At 55.1% G+C, this 23,237-nt stretch overlaps 1 protein-coding gene across 5 annotated transcripts in view; it reads right to left on the reverse strand.

Annotated features, from left to right (window-relative positions):
• Positions 1-23,237, reverse strand: part of NFASC (neurofascin) — a gene marked incomplete at both ends in the record, with an annotated part of 67,457 nt that overhangs the window by 38,451 nt on the left and 5,769 nt on the right. For 4 of the 5 annotated variants that reach the window (XM_080825167.1, XM_080825165.1, XM_080825164.1 and 1 more), the window contains 11 exons: positions 367-533; positions 797-908; positions 1,565-1,708; positions 4,207-4,338; positions 5,595-5,779; positions 6,204-6,315; positions 12,257-12,307; positions 16,316-16,486; positions 18,877-18,999; positions 19,464-19,660; positions 21,608-21,713. In XM_080825167.1, the coding sequence (XP_080681293.1) occupies positions 367-533; positions 797-908; positions 1,565-1,708; positions 4,207-4,338; positions 5,595-5,779; positions 6,204-6,315; positions 12,257-12,307; positions 16,316-16,486; positions 18,877-18,999; positions 19,464-19,660; positions 21,608-21,713 (1,500 nt within the window). The remainder of the gene's footprint in view (positions 1-366; positions 534-796; positions 909-1,564; positions 1,709-4,206; positions 4,339-5,594; positions 5,780-6,203; positions 6,316-12,256; positions 12,308-16,315; positions 16,487-18,876; positions 19,000-19,463; positions 19,661-21,607; positions 21,714-23,237) is intronic. The other variant, XM_080825166.1, reaches the window with a different exon arrangement.

Consider the following 23,237-nt stretch of genomic DNA (forward strand, 5'->3'; position numbering starts at 1 on the left):
AGGGAACCCAAGCAGAGAGAGTGGGAGAGGGAGAAGGAGGCTCCCCACCGAGCAGGGAGCCCCACGTGGGGCTCGATCCCAGGACCTTGGGATCATGACCTGATCTGAAGGTAGATGCTTAGTGACTGAGCCACCCAGGTGCCCCAGGCTTCGCTTTCTAATCCCACGTGGCCCGGGCTGAACAGGACCCTGCCCTTCCAGCACCCAGGCCAGCTGGAAGCCCTGTGAGGACACAGAGGTCCACAGGGAGGGCTCCATTAGGGAGTCAACAGGACAAGCAGTGAGTTGTCAAAGGGAATGGCGCGTGGGAATCATGGCTTCCTTGGCTGCCCCAACCTGCCCTCTCCCTACCAACCTCTCCTTTACCTTTGACCTCCAGGCGGACCTGGTTTTCAGCTTTGCCCAGGATGTTGGTGGCGACACAGGTGTAGATGCCTTGGTCCTCTTTGCGGATCATCTTGATTTCCAGACTGCCGTTCTCATAGACGTGGTAGTTCCCACCATCCAGGTTACTCCCCTGCCCGTTCTTAAACCTCACGACAGAGCAGCGGAACACACAGCACACTGAGAGAGGGCCGGCCCCATGGGCAGGGTTCTGCCTCCCACTGCTGGGTGGCCCTGGCAAGTCTCTGGCCTTCTCTGAGCTTCAGTTTCCGTCTCTGCACATTAAGGGGGCTGACCTCAATGATCGGTCAACTTCCTCCCCATTCGGACCCCATAAGGTTGCCTGGTCTCACTGAATACCAATTTTGGGCCGAGGACCCCTGGGGGCGTGGCCTGGTCTCCTGGAACTTACCATCGGAGTGTGGGGATGGGGGACCCAAAGAACGGACAGTCCAGCCGTGTCCGGTTGTACAGGATCACCCTAATGAGCTGGTTCCGGGGTGACAGCATCCGGGGTGGCACATCTGCAATTCCCGGAGAATGGACCTTGGCTAGGGGGACCTACCTCCTCCGGTCCCCACGCCCCCAGGTCTTCCATGTGCCCCAGCAGCGCAGCAGCATTCCAGGAGCCCTCCCTACCACCCCCCAATCCTTCCCCCATCACCCTCCCTGCTTTAAGAAGCCTCCCAGGGTTAGGGGAGGGAAGAGGAAGCTCATCCCCCTGCCCTCAACCTACCATGTGTGCAATCCAGCTTTTGCAAAGGGTCTCCCCAGATTATACAGCAGCTACTGACACTGCCCCTCCCCACCCCAGCACAGCTCCTAGTTGCCCCTGCCCTCCCCCTGATCTAGGAGTGACCCCAGTACTCAGAACCACCTCCTGCCCTGGGGCACTGAGAATGCAGGCAGAGTTGGCTTGGATACGCAGAGGGGGTGAGACGGGCCCCTCCCCCTCATCTGGAGACATGATCCTAGCAAGGAATTGACTGTCTGCACACCCAGCTCCATGGATCTGAAGTTCCCCATCTTCCCTGGCAAATTCATCTTCTGTCTCCATGCTCCCTCCATCCCAGGCCCTCCAATCCCACACAGCCGGGCTGACCTTCGGAGCAGAAGGTGGGCCCAGGACAGGAGCAAGCCGGGGGAGGCTGCCCCGAGGGTGAGGGAGGGGTGCGCTCACCCAGCACGCTGACAAAGGCATTGGCCAGCAGGTAGCCATGCTCGTTGGACGTGTTACACTGGTACACCGCCCTGCTGCTGATCTGGGTGTCCCGGAAGATGATGGTGTCCCCGGCCACCTCACGGTTTGGGTTGGGTGGTGCCGCTACGGACAGGAAAGACGCGCCTCGTGAGAAACGGGAAGGGCGGTGGAGGGCCCTTGGGGCTCTGGCCAGGGCTCCCCATGATGACTGGGGTGCTGTGGAAGCAGCAGCCCTGGGTGGCCCCCAGGAGACGCGGCTTCTGGCTCCACTGCTGCCTGGCAGTGTGACCTCGGGCCCATCTTCAAACCCATGGGGGCTGCTTTCTCAGCCTGTCCGATGGGACTGTGAGTCCCTGCTGGACCTGCGTGAGAGCTGGGCAGATGTGGTTGAGAGCATAAGCCGTAGAAACAGAAAGGGGTTTGCATTCCAGCCACATCATCTGCCAGCGTCATTCAGCTCCTCTGAGCTCCAGCATCCTTGTGTGCAGAATGCGGATGACGTACCACCTTGCGGGGTTCTTAGGAGGATAACCTGAGATTTTATTACATGTCTAAAGTCATCAGCAGGGGCACCTGGATGGCTCGGTCAGTTGAGCATCTGCCTTCGGCTTGGGTCATGATCCCTGGGCCCTGGGATTGAGCCCTGCATCGGGCTCCTTGCTCAGCGGGGAGCCTGCTTCTCCTTCTCCCTCTGCTCCTCTCCCCTGCTCACTCTGTCCTGCTCTCTCTCAAGTAAATAAATAAAATCTTTAAAAAAAAAATCATCAGCAGAGGCCCAGCACACACTGATTACTATTTTTTTTTAAAGGATTTTTATTTTATTTATTTGACAGACAGAGATCACAAGTAGGCAGAGAGGCAGGCAGAGGGAGAGAGGAAGGGAAGCAGGCTCCCCGCTGAGCAGAGAGCCCGATGCGGGGCCTGATCCCAGGACCCGGGGATCATGACCTGAGCCGAAGGCAGAGGCTTTAACCCACTGAGCCACCCAGGCGCCCCTGTTGTTATTATTTTAATACACTTTGCATATACTTAAAGGTTTTGAAAAGGACAAAGGAATATACAACTGGATGAGACCTACCACCTTCCCATCCTTGGAGCAGAACATTCCTCAAACATTCACACAGGCCCATGAGCCCATGCCTGTTGAGACTGAATGAGTCCTTAAATTTGCCAAAGCTACCTGATCATCCCAAGAAATTTGTCCTAAACTGAGAGAAGCTATTTCCTCCCGCAGCTCTTCCAGCACAGCTGGCTTGGAATGTAGAGAGCAGAGGCTGGGGAGTGGTCGCGGGCTCTCAGTCCTGTTCACACATCCATCTGGGGCTGGGACAGATCAGTAAATTTGGGCCTCATTTCCCTCATCTGTCAAGTGTTGGAGAATTACTCCCATCCTTCTCCAACTCCGAGGAGCTTTACTAAAGGAATGGTAATGAGAGGTTTAAATTAAGTTTTCTAGAAACGCAAGGAATCGCCACTTTTCTCATCTTTCATGGGAAGGTGACCTTCCTCTGTAGGGTTTCTGGACTGAGCCAAGGTGACTTGGTTTGGACGGTCTGCGAATGCATCCAGGATAGCTCAGACCGATAGCCACAGTGGGGAGAGGACCACCCAGGGTCCGGCCCCCGAGGCGCCCCTCCACAGACAGCAAGTCTGAGCCCGGAACTGGGGAATCAGCAGGAGGCAAATAAAGACAGGTCAGCATCCTTATCACCCGCCCCCAAGGCCCCACTCAGCACAAAAGCATGAAGTCCGCGCCAGCAACTTCAGCACCTCCTTCCCTGGCAATTCTTGTGGAGCCAACTTTCTTCTCAGCCGCTCCCCGTAAGTGACAGGTGACCTTTCCAGGGCCGGGGCTCAGCGGCAAGTCCTGGGCTCTGCGTTTATTCCGCAGCGCTGTGGAGTCTGCTGCCTTTGTCTGCCTTGTTCCCAGAGTGCTGTCAGCACAGGGAGAACAGCAGAGGGCAGGCAACCTCTGCGTCTCTGCTCGTGCACAGGGCGAGGTCATGGGCCGGGAGGGCGCTGTGCCCCCGGCAGTAGACGGTGCAGACGTCCGGCAGTCTCAAGGACCCACAAGGACCCGGAGAGACTATGATGGGAAAACCTGACCGAGAGCCCTGGCCGGAAGGGGCCCTGCAGTCACCTACTCCAGCCAGCAGGCAGGACTCAGTTTCCCCAAATCTGGGCACACCCAGGAAATGCATCAGTGCTTCTCTGCTCTCAGGGGGCAGTTCTTCCTCCTATCCAGCCTGGCTCTCAGTTTGCCCTCAGCAGAGAGTGGGGCCTGGGTTACTAAACACGGCAGCGTGCTGAGCTCTGCTCTACCTTCCATGCCCCTCCCCAACTCAGAGGCCAGCTCTCCGCAGACCTGGAAACTGGGCTGGGTGGTGGTTTAGGGCAGAAAGCAAGATTCAAGAAAAACCCAAGGGAGTTTCATGCTCCCTAAATATGGGAACATAAGCCTCTTGAGATGCCCAGAGAGCTGGGATGCTCCCCAAGCAGTGGCCAAGGGGCTAGTCATTAACTTCCTTCTGTGTACCCAGGGCCGGCGCATAGGGATGGGGCCCTGGAGGCTCTGACGGGAGGCCCAGCAGAGTCAGATGGGACAACGGCTTGTTACTTACACTGCAGAGGCTCCCCGTTTATCATCCACTGGACAGTGGGCTTGGGGTTCCCATTGGCTCGACACACTAGCCTCCCGTCCTCGCCAGGAGCCAGGATAAGGTTCTTGGGTTCGTCCAGCCAGTAGGGAGCAGCTGGAAGACAAGCGGAGCGCAGGCCTCGGCATTAGACGGCTAGGGGTAGGCAGGAGCCTCCGAGAGCCAGCTCCAGGCCCTCACCACCTGCCCGGGGGCTCATCCTCATGGGACGACTCAGTCCAGGCTGCCTTTGGTGGGCTTGGCACCGCGGACGCTTCCCATTCTATTTTGGGTTCACAGAACAATAGTTCTAAACTGGGGCCGCCCATTAGACTCCTCTGAAGAGCTCTGAACAAACATGGGCACTGGGGCCCAGCTTAGACCTACTAAGTCTGAATCCTCAGGGGAGGCTGGGGCAGTGGATGCTGTTTGAGCCCCACAGGTGTTCACGATGAGCACCCAAGGGCGACAGCGGGGCAGTTAGTAAAGTAAGCCCGGGACTGGCCCCTCAGGATCCTGGGGCTATTGCTATGACATCAGACCATTTAGAAAAGACCTCAGGCATCAAGCTTTGGTTAGAGCAGACTGGCTGTCCCTTCCAACTGGGAATATGTGGAGATGGGGATTTTTTTCCTGAGAAGTTCCTGTGGATCGATCAGATTCGCAAAGATCTTGATACCCCCCAAAAGGTTAAGAACCCCTGGTCTGAGCATAGCTCTGAAACCAAAGTCATCAGGTCAACTGAGCGAGGGCTTCCCAAGTTCTTGCACTCTCAGTGTCAGACCTCATCATCCCCATCATCCGGTCAGCGCCAGGCTGACAGGGACTGGTGTACCCCATCACCCACGGCCGGGACCCATAAAGGCACATGCTCTATCGCCCACAACAGGTCAGATGGGCCATCGGCACCATGGAGGGAGGGAAGTGGCTTTAAAAAAAATAATTTGTGCTCTGATAACTCCCCATTTTTAAGAAAAAACCATGCACAAGTACATAGACAACACAGGGCTAAGACAACACACCGTGAACGGGAATGCAAAATGTAAGAAAGAAAAGGGGCTGTCTGAAATCTAAATGGCCCATGGGGGTCCACTCCCCTGTGGGGAGAGCCCCAGGCAACACAGAGAGGTGGGGGATGGTCAGGGTACAGCCTCTTCCCCTCATACCCACTGTGTGTACACACACACACACACACACACACACACTCTCACATCCGGGGGGTGACGCTGTCCCTGGCAGATCACTATTGCCACTAGCCAGTGTGTCATCAGGTCTCTCCTACTCCCCCCACCCCCTCCTCCCCTCGGAGGGAAAGGTGGGCTGTGGCGTGTAGGGCTGGCAAATCATCATAATGAGAAATACACACAACGTACCCTTTACTCTCACCGAGATCGTGTGCCGGGTGCTGCCCATCTTGTTGGAGGCCAGGCAGAAATACTCCCCGGAGTCTTCCTCAGAGACGTTGGTGATGCGTAGAGCCTTGTTAAAGTTCTCAAACTTGGCCTTGTCAGAGGGGAGGTCCCCACCCTTCTTGTACCACGCGATGTCTGGTGTTGGGCTGGGAGAAGGAGCGAGCAGGACACAGGGGTTATCCCCAGCCGTGGGCCTGCTGCTCTTTCACAGAGCCCGGGACACCCAGGCATCCTTGAAGCATACAGGCGCTCAGAAGGACGGACACTCCCCTGAGAGGGACCTCTCCTGTACGGAGCGGGTGCTCGGCCACAGAGCACTGAGGCGCTGCTGGGAAGTCACACGGGTGTGAACACATGTGCAGGACATTAACCCGTCTCCTTTCCTCGTTCATTACCCATAAAGAAGACAGCCAGAAAGGGATGGGAATGATGATGCTTTGCAAAGCCCTGCTAGGGGCTGTCTGTGTCTCTTTTCGCCCCCTCAGACTGCGGGAAGAAGAGCGCCTGCGCAAATTCCCGCCCCCCGTCCTCCTGGAGAGGGACCAGAGTGGGGGTGCGGGCTGTACGTACACCCCGGAGGCGATGCACTCCAGCAGGAGATCCATGCCACGCAGCACCATCTGACTGCTCGCCGTGCCCTGGGGGTACATGAAGCTGGGTGTCCTTTCTGCAACTCCTCGTGCTGAAATAGGATAGAAGATGCTGTCATGAGCCTCCTGCCCAGAGCGGACCCACTAGGCCCAAGCGGTCAGGCTAGGAAGAAGTGTCATCACGCCCTCTACTTACCCCATTACCCTCAGAGGCACCAAGCCCCAGACCCTCCCAGCTGAAACCCACCCCCTTCACAAGGGCCGGGGCATCATTAAGAGAGGTGTGTTAGGAAGCACAGGGCTCCCCGGCCCCACTGGCACATGTGTGTGAGCATCTCAAGTTCTGAAAGGATCTGCCAAGAGGAGTCCAGCTTCCTCCCCAGCTCAGTAAACCCTGCCTTCCTGGGCAAGGAGGAGGGGGTTGCCTGAGCAGTGAGCCGTCTACCCCCTGAGAATCTTGCATTGGGACCCCAGAGACCAATGTGGCGGCCCCCCCAGGAGGCTGTCTCAGCAGCAGTGGATGAATGAGAAGGCACGTACTGGGGCCACAGGACAGACAACCTGCTCTCTGGGACCCTGGAGACAAGGAGCCAGGATGAGCCCACAGAGACCCGGATGAACAGTCTGGTTTAGCAGAGACGTGGAGAGAATGAATGAGCAGAGATGACAGGAAATCACTCTGGGGCCAAGGCCATTCTGCTTCTTCACTAATGACTCTGGGAGGGGGCTGGGGGGGGAGGGTGTTAATTGGATGTGAGAGACTCGGGGAGGGGGAGTGGAAAGTGGCAGCCAAGATGGAGGAGGGGATCTACAATTCAACTAGGCTGGAACAGCCACGTCCGCCGACAGTGACGTGCATGTGGGGTTTGGAGGCCAGGTGGCTCCCGGAGATCGACACGGCTGGGATGGCTGTTTGGCTGTGGACGGGGACATGCAAGTCTGGACCCCACCTTACCTGCACCTCACCTCTCTTGGGGAGCTTTTTGCACAGTTCTATGGGCATGGGTAAGACGGAAGGGAGGAGAACGAAGGTTTTCCAGCCAGGAACCCCAAAGCAAGGGGAAGCTGGAGGACACACCCCTGCCCAAAGGTGTAGGGTTATAAACACGAAGAGTTAACTCTAGAAGCTGAGCCCACCCAGTGGTGCAGTGGGTCTTACGCTGGAGAAGCAAGAGGAGGAAGGCAGGCAGAGTTGCCAGGAGCTGGAAGCCATCGGAGACGCCTGGAGTGGGGACAAAGGCATCTTCCCGGCTAGGGGCTGTTAAGGGGTCCCGGCCATGAGGACAGAGTGGCAGGGAAACTGATGTCTCCTACAGGAGCTCGTTGGACAGGCTGGTGCCTGGCTGGATCCGCAAGGCTCCTGTCTTAGAGGCACTCAGCTTCTCTCCACTAGCCATTGCGGAGTGCACTTCAAAGAGGTGGGGTCTACTTTATGCTTTCGTCAGGGGAAGAAATGATGAGACGTGTGCAGAGTTAGTGAGGCGGCCGGCACAATGCATGGCACATAGAGTAAGCGTTCAGTAGGTGTTGGTGGGATGAATGAATGCAAAGGGAGAAGGGAACAAAAAAGAAGGCAATAGTGTAGCCCACGTGTTATTACTCTTTGTGCAGATGTCTTCACATGTCCCACCAGCACACACACATACAACAGTGGCTACTGACCGGGTTAATCCATTATGCAGTTAATCAGTTACTGTCTACGACCCTCGTAGCAGCCAGCTCTCAGGACCAAGGAAGCCAGACATCAAAGCAGCGGCTTCCTCCCACCCGTTATCATGGAATCCCCCAAACAGTCCAGATAACACAAGGTCAAGGGAACTGTGAGGAGAAGGCTATTTCAGGGCAGGAGGCTCTGGTGAGGCTGTCCGTTGCTGGGAAGCTGGGACGACGTGGAGGGGGTCCCAGCTTGGTTGGCATACTCCTTCCACACAGGGACAAAATTGGCAGAAGCCAGCCTGCGACCCCGTGGACATTTAATTCACACCATAGCAGGCGGCACCACAAGCACACTTAGCCAGCAGAGCAGGCGGAGAAAAGAGCCGAGTCTGGCTGTGGGGGCCTTGACGTGTTGTAGCCATGACTATGAAAAGGTTACAGCCATGCTGCACTGGTAGGGTGTGGGCTAGCAACCATAGAATTATCCCAAAGGAAGAGAAGCTACTGGGAAACAAGCCAAAGTTCAAAAATAGAGGGAAGAACATCCAAAAAGTCAGAGGCACTAATCAGGGCCAGTGTTCGGTAAGCCCGAGGGGCCAAGCCTGAGCTAATAGCTCTCTCTAGGCATCAGAGTCATGCTTACTCCTCACAACAAGCGGGGAGGGGGGTGGCTGGGTTTACCACCACCATTTTCAGCAGAGGGAACTGAGGCTCAAGGAAATCCATAGACTTGGCAAGGTCACAAGCCACTTATGTTTTGGATTCTGGACCATTTGGCACCAAAGCATGTCCTGAGAGCTCTCCGAGCTTGCCTCCTTAGAGATGGTTAGCCCATCTGTCCCTCCTTCGGACAGCCAGCTTTGGGAGTATCAAACCAAAGAAAACCCAAACATAAGGGCAAAAGAGGTGAAGGGGAAAAGACTTAGTGTCTTGGTGAGCCGCTCTGGTGAACCTCTTCTCGGTGAGACTCCGTCCTTCCTTGGTGGCCATCAGATAAACTCGGGCCTGAGCTGGAGAAAGAAGCTGGGCTAGGAATTAAGAGGCCCCAGAGTATTCTCAAGAGGATTCTTAAGGCCATGGAAAGCTTGAAGAGGAGTCAGGGTGACACGTGGTGTCATTACGGGATAAGAAGCTGGACCCCAAGTGGGGGTTATGAAAAATGCTGTCAGCAGCAGCTGGAGGGAATTACATGAAAACTGTCGGAGGACAATCTAGCTGGTGGCTTTCGGGGCCACTGCTCCCAAGGGAAGGTGGCTACTTTCTTTCCCTGGGGAAGGAGACCCAGGAAGACTCTCCAAGACAAACGTGATTACTCTCTAGGCCTCTACCCGGTGGAGGATGACAGTCTCCCAGGGTCACAGGATGTCACCTACCCTCTTAGAGGTGGAGATTCAGCCTGACGAGCTTCATAATGCTTCTCTTATTCTCCCTGATCTTCAGGGCTGGGGTTGGACCTAATATCGGATAAAACTCAGAACCCAGACGACAAAACTCACGTTGTTGGGTTCGGGAAGATCTTCCCACGAGGGCCCTTCTGACCCCTAGCCTAAGGACAGTCCGTCCTTTCCTGCTCTCCCTGGCTCAGGAGTGGGAGCGTGGGTTTCCAGGGGGATCTGGTCAGCAGGGAGACATCAAGAGATGACACTGCCTCACCCACCTTGGCTTTAAAGGGCCAATGAAAAAATGTCTTCATCGATTCCTACAAGAGGAAGGGTCAAGATTGCTGAAAACCTGAGTTGCTCCCTTCTGTTAAGTGCTGTGGGTTAGCAGAAGAGAGCCCAATGCATCAGATGTAGCTGAGAACTTTTGGCAAAAACAGCTTTTATGGGCAACTGGATCCCACATTTGCTGCTTCTGATTCCCAGGATTAAGAGCTTGTGGGGTTGGCTTTGTGGCATTTCATCCAGCTCTGGCTCCGGGAATGGTTGACGAAACAATCCCAGAAGACAAGAAAAACTCTCTGTCTAGTAACATTTGATACCTTCCACCGCCAGGAAATCTCTCCCGTAAGTCTGACCTCAACCCCTCAGTTGAGAGTCGGGCTTTTTTCTGATCGAGGTCTCAAGCAGGGCTGAGGATCTGAATAACTTTCACTTTTCTAGTCTGCCCTCAAGTCCCTCCCTCCACAGTACTTTCTTCCCATAATCGTGCTTGCTGCTTGGCTTCTTGCCCTTGGCTTCTCTTCAACTTCTCTGTGCCCATCTTGACCTCAGTCAGCACTAAGCCATTCAATCCTTCAATACCAATACTGGGGGGACACGTACTCATCACTGACGTGTCTGACGCCATGCTAGCGACCAGACGTGCATCACCCTGGTCACTGTTCACAGCAGTCCGGGGGGGCACGTTGTATACCTACTCTACAGATGAGGACATTAAGGTTTTCACACACTAAATGACTCGTCCAAGGTCACTCAGGAGCCTGCATTTAATTCGAGGCTGTCTACCTCAGAGTGCCCACTCTTCTCTTCCTTGTCTCCTCGCTGGGTGAATTCTACGTGGCAAGCTGCCATCTCAGACCAGCTTCCCTCGCCACTCAGTGGGTCAGGGGCCATCTGGCATAGGTTCGAAGGATACCAAACCACTGTAGAAATCACCAGAACAAAATGTAGTTCGTGGGGTGGCCCTAACCCTATAAGAGATGTGCCATATTTCAAAGCTAAGCAGACAGATGCACTGGGCACTTGTCACTGTCTTGTGTCTCTATGTCCCGCCCTGTACTCAGGAAGGACCTTATCTTTCTCCCTTTTCACTTCGTGTTTCTTTCTAGAAGCATTCGACCTAGCTGTCCTTTGTTCAGTGTGTGTCTCACTTTGACTTTATATCCCTTCCAGCTGGCTTAATGCTTGGGTCAGCCCCATTCATTCTACCCTGGCTTGAGGAGAAGGGGTTGATCTCCATGTGCATTCTTATGAGCTTTGTTGGGTGTCCTAGCCCTGGATGGCTCTTAGAACTCCCACCCATTCACTCGTAATCCCATCTACCACTGGCCACAAAGTTTAAGTGGCTGGAATCACTCAAATTTATCCCGCTGAGAAAATAATTCTACAGGCGTGTTCCCCTGAACGGTTTATCCAACACAAAGCGAGGTGCTTGGACCAGGTGGTCTCTAAGGGACCCTCTGGCTCTGACATACTCTAGCTTCAAGAATACTTCTGTAACAGATAACCTGAAATCCAATTTAGAGACAGGCACATTCCACACCAGTGCTCTGGGGCTCTAGACACAATGCTGGTTGGCCCCATTATTTTGAAAACAAACAGCGTCCTGAATCTAACAAAGATCTCCTGCTTCCTTGGGCAGTAAATCTCCTTGGCAGAATCTCAGTGTGGCTCTAGCTGCTTGATGCCAAGATAGAGCCTTTGCCTCGCTCCGGGGCTCTCCCTCCTTCTTCCCCTCCCCCACTCTAGACACCGATCATTGTTTATATTAGCACATCACAATGCAGACACTTCCTATCCATCTGAGGCCACAATGACCGCCCTGGGGACCTGCAGCCTCAGCTTCCGAGGCATAACTGATGACGGGGGCCAGCTGCCTTGCCAAAGCCAGCAAACGGACTGTTCCCTCTGGCTGCGCAAGGAAAACAAGACATTCTTGAGCCGTGGCGGGGGGGGGGGGTGGTGGTGCTCAGGTGTGGAAATAGCCAATTACTCTACTAATCAGCTTGAGCAACCAGTTGTGTGATGAGTTAGAAATACGCCTCACAGAAACTCTTCCGGGACGTGCAAGTGTGCGGACTGGTGGGCCCTGGATTTGCACACGCTGCCGGAGGGCACAAGCAGCCCAGGGAACAGAGACCAGGCATGGCCCACCTCCCTTTATACTTACCTTCAAAGAGAACTCAGAGCTGGACTCTCACTCATTTTTCCCAGAGGGATTTTTAAAGAGACATGGGGTAAAACGGTGCCCCCAGTAACTAAGGCTATATTGCAAGGCAGGCAAATCACATCCAGACACTCTATCACAAAGCTTTCTGCATCCTTTAAACCGCTAATAGGCACCAGATTCCCTGTTTCCTCCTCACTGTGCAGACAGACTCCCCTCTCCTCCGACACGCTCCCTCCACCCATCACAGAACCTTCCAAGAAGCTCTTTTGGAGTCCTACCCTGGTCCGACCAACCTGATCCAGACTTCAGCACCTGGTGGCTTATGCATTCCCGGAAGCCACAGCCCCTCGTGAGCTACCTCAAGACTCCCGCACTGGCCACCGTCCTCCCGGAGAGTGGTGTCCGGAAGGGGGCCCCTTGGCACCCTGGTGTGGCTGACTATCAGCCCCTCCACCCAGCGTGGGTTAATGACACGGTATCAGTCAAGTTAGGCAAACTGGGGTTAGGACAGGCAAGGTTACTCCCAAGGTTACCGCGGCGACTCACCACTATACATGTCAGGGTGGTTTCTTAAGGACGAGTCATTATAGGGGTTGTCTGCAATAAACAGAAGAGGGTGAGCAAACAGGCCACGGAGAGCTCACGCAGGCATAAACAGGGAGAGAACAACAGAAACGCGAAGCTGCAGAAAACAACCGGGGATTTTGCAAAGGAAAGACACGGCGTATTTGGAAAGGAAATATGCTTGGTGAAAAACAAGCAACATAAAACAGCCCCAAAAAGAGAAGAAAAGGTTAAATCCTGCAAAAGAAGGCAATAATAAAAAAATCTTCTTTTTAATGAAAGAAATTAGGCTTGACCTGTAATGGCTTGATCCTACTGTATTTCAAACAAATGAGGTAAGGATTAATGGTATCCCGTAGCCGTCTTTTGAACAACTTCCCATCAAAATCCTCAGTTCCCAGGACTCTGGATCGGGCCAGCTCCCAGGGCAGCTAAAGAGAAAGGAGTGTGAGTGAGCCCTGAGGGAAAGAGCAAAGCCCTCCCTGGGCGGAAGCTAAGGTGCAAAGGTGGGAGGTCAGTGAGAGAAGACAGACCAAGAGATACAGTTCAGCAGCTGAGACACAGGGACAGACGGACCCTTGGCAGCGCCCAGCGATCGTGGGCTGACCGGCAGCAAGCACCCCTCCCCACCTGAGCACTGGGAACCACCCTGGTCTCTGAGATGTCTCTGGTGGCAGAAAGCCCTCCTCCCAAGGAGTCCTGGAATGTTCTAGGGAGGCAGACAGGGCCAGGCTGTGGGTCAGATTTTCAGAACAGAAGGGGACCCTGCCTGGGACGGGAGAGAGAGAGTGTATGGGCTCAGCACTCTACACTTGGATGGGAAGGGACCGCGGACGAAGCTGGAGATGCGGAGCTCCTAGACTGGCTTGGGCTGAAGTCATTCCTTAAGGAGCAGACCAGTGCCTTTGGTGCCAAAGTCAGGTAATTAAGACTGCTGGGCATTTAATCCTCAGTGAAAGAGGTTTTGGAATAGGGCACTTAAGCCTGCCAAGCTCGGCTTTTCATTCTTCTACTGTCATCCCCATCCAGCTACGGGGTTCAAGTTTTGACGGTACCCACAGGGGGTGGGGGGCGGCACAGTGGACTGGAAGCCAAGCAGACGGCCCTGAGAAGCCGGACCCAGTCCAAGAAAGCGCCTGAGGGAGGCGAGGTGCTGTGCCAGAGTATTTGCATATTTGAAGACAGATCAGCTCCCCTTACAACTGATTGCCGAGGCTGTGCGCCCTCTTTGCTGGGACCCATATCGCAGGGCTTCCCAAATGTGCTTAAAGCCCGCTAGGGAGACTCGCATTATTCAGAACCATCCCTTAAGATGGCATGTGTTGCAAGACCGAGCCTGTCTGGGATGTCAGCTTGGGTTTGTTCAGGGCAGTGGCGTGGAGAGGCAGGGGGCAGAAGAGAGGAGGGGCTGAGGATGTACTCAGGAGTGGACATTCCTCTCCGGGGGGCAGGATAGGGGCACACAGCTAAAAAGACCCTGGCTTCATGCTCCTAAGCTCCCATGCCACTGAGGGAAACAGAACTCCTCTCTTTCCAGAGAAGTGACCCAAGCTTGGAACTGATCTCACGGTTTGTGGATTCTGCAGCTCATCTGGGTAATCCAGGGAGATTTTCTGACTCCTGAGAGTGCTACTTAGACAGCAGACATTAGGAGGAAACAGGGTTAGTGCTCCACGGTCTACCTCAGGAGACCCCTTCTCCTTCACCACGGTCACCAAAGAGACCTGCTCTGGGGCGGGCAAAGCGGGACTGGCACATCACCTCTGCTGTCTTTGGTTGCACCCAAAACAAATTTTAAAAATGGTTTCAGACTGCCCAGTGTTTTGCGTTATATACCTTCCCCTCTGCCATTCCTTATATGTAGGTAAGGCACAATCAGCCATGCTGAGATTGGCATCTTCCCCCAACGTCCAGACTGTGATGGAAACCTGTGGCGAGGAGGGACATTGAAGCCAGCCAAGCTTGGCTGTTCTGCCTCCCACCCCCAGACACGGTTCTGAAGGTTTAAGAAAGAGCCTGTGTCCTCTCCAGGCAGGAAAGCAGACAGAGCACAACTGTGCTATTTTAAGCAACTGTACCCAATTCTGGGCTGGCTCAGATGCCCAGAACTTGCTCCCGGCCAAAGCTACCCCTGGGAGAACTCCAGGAAGCAGACAGGGCTCTGTTCCCATTACCTGGGGTGGGGTGTGGGGGGGTGGTTCTTGGCATTTGTAGGAAAGAGTTTTCAGTGGAGTAGGGCACCCAGAAATGAAGCAGAAATAAACAGCCCTTACCTCCGCAGGTAGAGATAAGGATGTTTCTGGAAAACCCAATTTCTAAATGCTGAAAATCTCTAACTGCCTAATTCCACAGAGGAAGGCTCTTTACCACCTCCAACTCCCCCTGCCTCTATCCTGTGTGACCTTGAGGGCCTCTGCCCAGGACTGCAGAAGGTCACCTGGCTCAGTCCCCAGAAAGGAGTCTGACTGGCAGAGAGGAAGCCAGGGGACAGCACTAAGGACCATCCAGCATCCAGCATCTTGCTCGATGCTCCTGCCGCCCTCACCTCCCCATGCTGCCAGCCCTGTCCTGGCCCCGGAGCCCACTCAGAGGTCCCAGGCGCACCACACTGTCCTCCACGGCCCAGCCAGCTGGCCAGCAATTGCTCCTGATGTGCACTGAGACGCTTCAGGCAACCCAACTTTCTTACCCGGGGGTCCCCTCTAGGCCTCGGTCTGGAATAAGAAGGCCAGCGAGGGGGCAGCCAAGTAGACTGGACCTGGGTCTGCTGCCAGGGGCACGTGGGGCTCGTCCCCAGGTTTCCGGCCATCCTGTTGGTTAGCAAATTGTGGGCAGCCCGACTCCAACACAGAACAGTGTGTGGGGAGCTGCAGGAGTGGGGGCCCGCCTCCATGCCGGGTAGAGACGGGGTGTGGAGCTGGGGTTCTAGGCACCACCTGCTTCCATTCCTGGCAGGGGCAGCTGAGGAAAGAAGACCAGGCCCCCGGCTGTCCTGAGCAAGGACCAAGGTCCCCTAGACTCTCCCCACCTTCCCCCAAGAGGCGTGTGGGCGCAGAGAACCTGGGGTTCAGGTTCTCTTCTGCGACCTGGGGCAGCTGTCAGCGCCCACATGCTGCCCTTTGCTTGGCTTCCCCCACAAGCACCACTGTCCCCAGTGTGGAAAACAGCCTCCACAGCTGAGTCACACAGACCAAGGTCTTTGGGGGGTGGGGGGGCTCCTCAAGAGAAGGCCTGTTACACATCTGCGGTGCAAACGAACACAGCCACTTGGAATGCAACGTCCTAGGCAGGCTGAGGATCTGCAGCCGGAGCGCCAGGCCCGTGGGTCCCCGGCAAGATGGGTGTCTGGGAGATGACTACGCGGTTCTCTCCTCTGCGGAGGGCCACCGACCCCACGCTATTCTGGGTCAGGCAGGGCTGACCCGCTTCGGTACCAGCCAAACAGAATCCGGAAATAAAAATGAAAACAAGTAAAACTAGAACATTAATCTGCAGCTTGCAAATGGAGTCGTCCCATGGGGTCCGGCATCGAACACATTTCATGCTGGGGTCCCAGCCAATGCGGATATTCTGTACTGTGGCTTTATTTCTAGAAGTACAGACCACCAAACGGGGACTAGCTAGAAAAGAAATCCTCAGGCTGAGGGCATGGGAGAGATGTTGGGTGACCACCGAAAGCAGGGCTCCTTGGATGCTGCTGTGGGTCCCGAGCACCTGGAGAGCTAACAGAGGACACGGAGGCCGGGACCGTGGAGGCAGGCTCGGGTCGGGCTGGGGATGGCTGCCCTGTTGGCCCGGTGATTCGGACTGAGCCCGCAGCTTGAGAAGCACTGACTCAGAGCAGGACCAAGTTTAACTCAAGGCTTCAGAATCAAGCAAGTTGGTTTCAGAGCCACGGAAACAGCTCAGGCACCACATGCTGGAGGGATTTCTGGGTCAGCCTCGGGGACAAGGCTGCCCCCAGACCCAGGTACCCGGGGCTCCTTGGGGTCCGAGGGCTTCCGCCCCGGCTCCCAGCCCCGGGCAGGGACCTGCACTTACTGGTGAGGACCTTGAGGGTGAAGGCGTTCTTCTGCTGGATGGTGTGGGTGAAGTGGAAACGTGCGTTGCAGCTGTAGTCCGTCTGCATGTCCTGGAGCATCACGTTAGAGAAATACAGGTCGCCGTTGTGGCCCTGGGAGACACGCTTGTCTTGGGTGATGGGCTCCATGGCTGGAAGGGAGCAGAGGTACAGACAGAGGTGAGCGGTCACCGTAACAGGAGTGATGGTAGCGACTGCTCTGGTGACGGAGCGCCGACAGAGTGCCGGGTGGGGCTGGGAGTTCAACGTGATTCCCTCTCATCCTCTCAACTCTGAGGGGGGCTTCTTTCCAGTTCACAGATAAGAAAGCAGTGAATTTCACACCTCCTGGGTTGTGAAAGCAGTGAGGGAAGACGTCTGCCTGCCACATTCATGCTCTGTGACCAGACTTTTCTAGCTCTCGTCCATGTCACAAAAGCTCTGACTGGCCCCGAACCAGAGGCAGGAAATGCTATCTCTCAGGTACTTCCCAAATCAGGAGTCAAGTTCACTTGTTTTCTTTTTTTTAAGCTCTCACTCCCACCAGGAAAGAGAAAATCACTGCCAATTACAATTGCAAGATACCTACTAATCAATGATTCTAGGATGCTTTCTAATTAGAGATGTTAACAGATGAAAATGGTGCTTTTTAGAATCAGTGACGTCACAGGAGTGGCTGAGGAAGTGGACTACATTGTCCATGACTGTTGAAGCAATAGGTGTCAATTCAAACGACCGGGTCTGCCGGTTACTCGGTTTGTGAAAGCGTATTTGTCAGGCTGACGATTCACAGCTAATGCCTTCTCAGCCCCCCACGACCTTTTATTAAGTCATCATTTCTGAAAGTGCAAGGTTAATGATGCCAACTTTCCAACAATGGGATGGTCAGTGCTTTAAATGACTTATTATCCAAAATTTACTGCAGGCCTACTGTGTGCCAGGCACTGTGCCCATGATTGGTGAAAGAGACCTGAGTTAGATAGCTCCTGCCCTCAGGGAGCCCGCAGCCTAGAAGAGGCGGGAGATAAAGAAATCACTGGTACGCAGTGTGGCGAGTGGGGAGCCCGGATACGAAAGGGGATGGGCTGAGCGGAGGAGCCATGAGTCCCTGCCAGGGGGCCCTGAGCTCCGCCTCGGAGGCTCCGTGACACCAGGCAGAAGAGACAGGGGCCCAAAGAGGTTTCCAAGCAGTAAGAACAGTGCGTGCTAAAAATTAAGAGCACACAGCCGGGGAAGGGGGTAGGAGAAAGGCTCGAGAGGCAGAGGGAACTAGATCAGGAAGGGAAATAAGTCTGGACTTGGTCCGAGGTGATGGAGGAGCCAGTAAAGGGCGGGAGCATATGAATGAAACGATCAGATTTATGTTTTTAGAAAGACCGGGGAGGCCAGTTATAGAGGGTTACTGGCACCCAGGGAAAAGCTGATGGTGGGCAGATGCCAGTGATGATGGAAAGATGAGGGTCATGAGATCCACTCAGGAGATCTACTCAGGATATACTTATGGACATAAGCTGGTGACAGGTGTGATGCAGGGACGACAGACTCTGAACCAGTTAGCAAACCAACCAGCCCTCCAGCCTGTGGCCAGACAGCCTTCCCCACGCAATGCACCGAGATGACACAGAGTGAGACAACGGGTGAGCACGAAGCCATACTCTCTCTGTCAAACAGCTCACTACCCTGCTTCTTCCGGAAGCAAGCTGGTAAAAACTCGGGGATGGATGGATGGATGATGGATGCTAAGCAGGCAGGCAGATCTACAGATTGACCAATGGATGGATGGATAGAAGGGGCTGGGGGTGGGTGGGCGGGCAGGTATGGAGGATGGGGAGGGGAAGCCAGGAAGACAGATAGCCAGCAATGCTCTAAACACCTTTATAGCATGCCCCCACTTATTGTGATTGAAAGCATGGGAAGAAACTGAGGTCCACAGTGGTTAAATGAATCTCAGTGCAAAATGAAACAGGACAAGCTCTCAGTGATGATACTCTGCCCCTGCTACAAATGTCCTGTCTCCCTGTCACTCCTTTATCAAAGGTTTCATTCCTGTGGCCTCTCTGTCCTCAGTAAATCCAGACCGACTAAAGACTGAAAGGAGGCTTGGTGTCAACCTGCCTGCAGCTGGCTTATTGACAGTTTCTCCTCTTCCTCCTCTTTCCTTTTTTCTTGTTCTGTTTCTTCATCTTCACAAAGACTACTCAGCACTTACTGTGTGTCTGGTTGTGTTATAAGTTCTTTGGATGTATTAACTCATTTATTCTTACAATGATCAGGTTCTAGCCCTATTTTTTTTTTTCCCCAGAAGAGCAAACTGAGGCCCAGGGTTGTTAAGCAACTTGCTCAAGATTACACAGCCGATAGCATCTGGGCCAGGAAATGGGCCTGAGCAGCCTCTTGATGTGTTTTCCGCCATGTGGTCCCTTTACACCTGCTTCTCATAAGTCAAGGTCTCCCAACCTTGGGCAAGCCCCTCCCATGTAAGACACCCACCCCACTCCCTAAGATAAAAGTAGAAATCAAATGGCAGGCCTCCAAAACTTACAGCTGCTCATCCAGAAGATGACTGGGGACGGAAGTCCGGGTGGGGGGTTGCACTGGAGCGTCAAGGGAGCGCCTTCTTGAACCACAACAGGGTCTAGGTTTTCCTTGGGCCACAGGGGAGACTCTGGGAGGAATCAGAGGAGCATGAAGTGAGGGTGATGGTGGGGGCCAGGACAAGGAGCTCGGCTAGGGGCAGGCATACAAGGAGGAAAAGCAGAAGGGCAAAAGGGAGAACAAGGGAGTGGGTGGAGACGGCCCGTGAGTCTAGGCTGGGTGCAGCAAGAGAGGAGAGGACTTCAGTCTTAATAGATACACTTCTCCAAAGGCTCCTCTCCTTCCTCTCCTCCCGGGCCCAGAATGCTCGTGAAGTTGTTCAAGACTCTGGCTCGGAAGCCCCGTTTCCAAGCAATCTTTTTGAGGAGGGCAAGGTGTGCTCCTGCTTGGAGGCAGAACAGGAGGCAGGATGAGCAGAGCACCAAGGCACCCATAGGCCAAGGGCAGGGATGGCCCTTCCGGAACGACCCTCCATGTCCCTCCCCACCATGCGCCGAGGAGCAAGGCACGCTAGCAAGCCCATGTGCTACTCACTGGACACCTGTAGGCGGATCCTGTTGGACAGCGCCGTGCCATATTTGTTGCGGGCGAAGCACTGGTATTCCCCTTCATATTCCTCCGGCCGGCCCCCGCTGCGGAAGTCGATCACCAGGGTCCCAGACCGCCTCCTCATTGACACTCGGGGGTCCTTGGCGATGTTGAAGTACCTGCTGTTTCGAGTCCAGTGGAAGCTGTGGGCAGTGGGGGGTGGGGGTGGGCAGAAGCAGAGGCAACAAGGAGGAACACAGTGGACTCCGGGCTCCAGGCGAGAACCTCAGGGCCCTGGTCCCTGGCCCAGTCCCATAACCACACCTCCATGTCCCCCTGACTAGGTGGCAGAACCGGCTGGGAAGCCGGATAAAATGCAGAGTCCCAGGCCAGAGCCATAGGTGAAGCTGGAGGGGAGCGGGCTCCTGACATTAGTGCTTTTAGCCAACCAAGGCTGAGAGTCATGGCTGTAAGTGACACGTACCCAAGCCGCCACTGGGAGATTCTGTCCTCTGCAGGAGCCGGCGGGGACTCGGATTGCTTTAAAATCCAGAGTCACCTGCAGCTTCTACCCCAGGGCATCCCAGCCTCTGACCACGAAGTCAAGCCCAAATTCCCATTTCACCGGAGCCAAGCCCATCAGGGAGCTAGTTCTGCTCCTCCTGTCTCCCTGTTTGAGAACCAACTCTAAAGCCAAAAGGTGGGGCACCTGGGTGGCTCAGTCATGAAGTGTCTGCGTTTGGCTCAGGTCATGATCCTGGGGTCCTGGGATCAAGCCCCGCTTCGAGCTCCTGGCTCAGCAGGAAGCCTGCTTCTCCCTCTCCAGCTCTCCCTGCTTTGTTCCCTCTCTTGCTATCTCTCTATGTCGTAAGTAAATAAAAATCTTAAAAAAAAAAAAAAAAAGGCAAAGGGCAATGGCTCAGGTTATCCGTGCCCTGCTCAGTGGGTAGAGTATAAAGCAGGGGCCACACATTATAACCCAGGAGGGGAGTTTGAAAGAACCGGCAGCCTTCAAAAGACCCCAGGGGAGAAGAGACTAGAATCTCCCTTTGCTTCTGGGGGTGGGGGTTACGTCTGCAGCCGCCCAGGACATAAAAGAAGCAGGGGCAGTAGGGGCTGCTCCTTGTCATGGAATCATTGTCCCTGCAAAGGAACCATGGTGGACAGACCAAACTTCAGAAGGCCATCTGTGCCCCGCCTGACCCTTCCGGGTGACCCTGCTTCTTCCAGCCTGGATGAGAGTGGCGCTCCTTGTTCTCGGGCTCATGCAAACTGGGGGGGTGGGGGGCTAGGAGGCAGGCAGAAGGAGGCTGCCATACACCCAAAGTTCCGCCCTGCCTCATTTCTCCAGAGAGACGCCCAGCACAGGGTCGGGTCATGTCTGGTTTGCACGGTGCAGCCTGTGGCTGCTGCTTTGAAGGAGGGGGACAAATAGCAGAACAGCTCTCCATCTCCTGCATCTTCCGTTTGGTAGAAACACACCTGGCCTGGGGCGGGGGAGGGGAAGGGTGGGGTGCTATCAGATGCTTGGGTTTAACTCCAGGCTCCCCCCCATTTCAAGCTGGGTGACCTTGGCAAAGGCAGGTAATACCTCTGTGCTTCCATTTCACTTCCTCTTCCTGAGGACATGGGTCCCTCTCTGAAGGACGGAGAGGGGCTCTAAGGAGATGGTAGGAGGAGCATCATTTAACCCGGTCCGCGCGCACACACACCGAAGGCCTTCGGCTCTGGTCTGCAGACGCCCTGTTTAATGCTGATGTGCTCACAAGCCGAGATGTGCTCAGCATGAAAGACTCCGGTGAGCCAGCAGGAGGAACTTCCTATAAGCTACGCACGGTGGTGGTGCACTGGGTCGGGGGGAGTTGGGGAGGTAAGGCAGTGGAAGGAATGTGTGACACCGACAGTCAGAAAAATTAGTATCTCGTCCTGACTTCCGGGTGTGACTTTAAGCCACTGAAGATTTCTGGACCCCAGTCTCCTCATCAGCTACATTTCTTAGTTCTCTGAATTGTACTTTCCACCAGGTAGGTATCCAAGAGATGTCTTCTGGATAATTTTAATTTATCCACTGCTTCAGCTACACTCAGGGCCAGGGTGTGGTTTCAATACCTCTTTGGGGGGGGCGTGGATTTACCTGCCAGTGCGCTCACCTGGGAGCAGGGTTCCCCTTGGCTTCACACTCAATCAAGATGTTGTCGCGGGGATCCACGATGTGGTCCTTCACAGACTGCTTGGTGATGGTTGGGGGCTGGGATACTGCAACAGCACAAACAGGGGCGCTCAGGGCTTCGGGGGCCTGGCTTGGGGAGTGGCTGAACTGAAGGGCTTCGGGAGCCACAGCACAAGCCGGCAAGCCGGGTGGGGGGGCAGTACCCTGTGCCAGGGGCCCAGCTCCTTAAATAGGGCTGCGGGAAAGGGGGTTATGTCAAGGACTGAGCCTAAGAAGAAACTCTTTCAGATCTCGTGGAATCTCTATGAGAAAGTTCTGTTTTACCCACTCTTGTGTCCCAACACTTGGCGCAACGCTTGGTGCGTGAGACTTCTTGAAATACATTTACTGAATGAATCAAGACCACAAAGCAGCTAGCGTTCCAGAGCCCAGTGGCCGGGATGGTTCTGAGCCCCGGAGGGTCCACAGATGGCCAAAGCATGGTGAGACAGGAGCTCCCAGGCCCAGTCCCCAGGGACTTGTCTGCCCGCCAAAGAGCCAGCACGTCTCACTCTCGGCCCCGCCTCCAGTGTTCTCTGTGGGGCTCCTGTGCTGGCCACCGGAGCAGGGGGAGCAGCGGCCCTTCTTAACCCCTGCTCCTCTGCCGTTCCCAGTGATGGGGGGCTCCGGCTGGCCGCTCCCCTTCCTGGGCCCGCACTACAGGGGCTCTGGTGTCAAGAAGCCCCCACAGGCAGGGTGGAAAGGTGGTTAATCCCCCTGTATCTCCTCACTTGGCCTTCTCCCGCCCCTCCTTGCTGCCCTCCTACCTCCCAGAGGCACGAGTGCACAGAGGCACGCAGGGACTTACGCTCATTCTGAATGCTTGCTGTTAGTTCCAGTGGGTTAGCATTGCGAGGGGAGGAAAGAAGACATCGGTTATAGGTTATCGCAAATGACTGCTCGCCCGGGTTCCTCAGGCCCCAGCCCGCAGGGAGCGCGCCGAGGCCGGCCTGGGTGGGGGCATGGCGCCCGGGCTCTTTGCTCGTGGCTGCAGAACTCTGTGGGACAGCCACACAGAGGTGGGGACAGACCCAGCGAGGGCTTCGTGGAGGAGGTGACAGCTCCACGGGGGCCTCAAACCACGCAGCTGAGCAGAAAGACCAGCCTCTGCCCAAATGATGCCATCAGGAAAGTCCAAGTATCAAAAGTGACAAGGCTGCTTGAAAGAGGCTGGACTCTAGACGCTGCTGAGGGAAGGGGGCTCCCGGGCCAGCGGGGCGGGGATGAGAAGCCGGGGCACAGCAGATCGGAACCAGGGCTCCAGAGCAAAGCCCCAAAGGCCCCGCATGGTCCACAGGCCTCACTCCTCCCACCGCGCCTTCCTCTCTGTCACACACGCAAGCACCTCCTTGCCTACGCTTTGGAAAATTCTAGGGACCGATGAATCGCTGTGGCTCTGCTCACAGCAGAAGTACATGGCCATACGGAAATCCCTCTTCCAAACGAGTGCAGGGATGAAGCGGAGCCCGCCACTCCTTCCGGCACTTTTTACGGAAGGGATCAGGAGGCAGGTAGCACAAGTCTCGCCCAGCCCTCACCTGAGACGTGCATGGGCCCGTGTACAAGTCAGT

The sequence above is a fragment of the Martes martes genome (assembly GCF_963455335.1).
Source record: "Martes martes genome assembly, chromosome: 15".
Lineage (NCBI taxonomy): Eukaryota > Metazoa > Chordata > Mammalia > Carnivora > Mustelidae > Martes > Martes martes.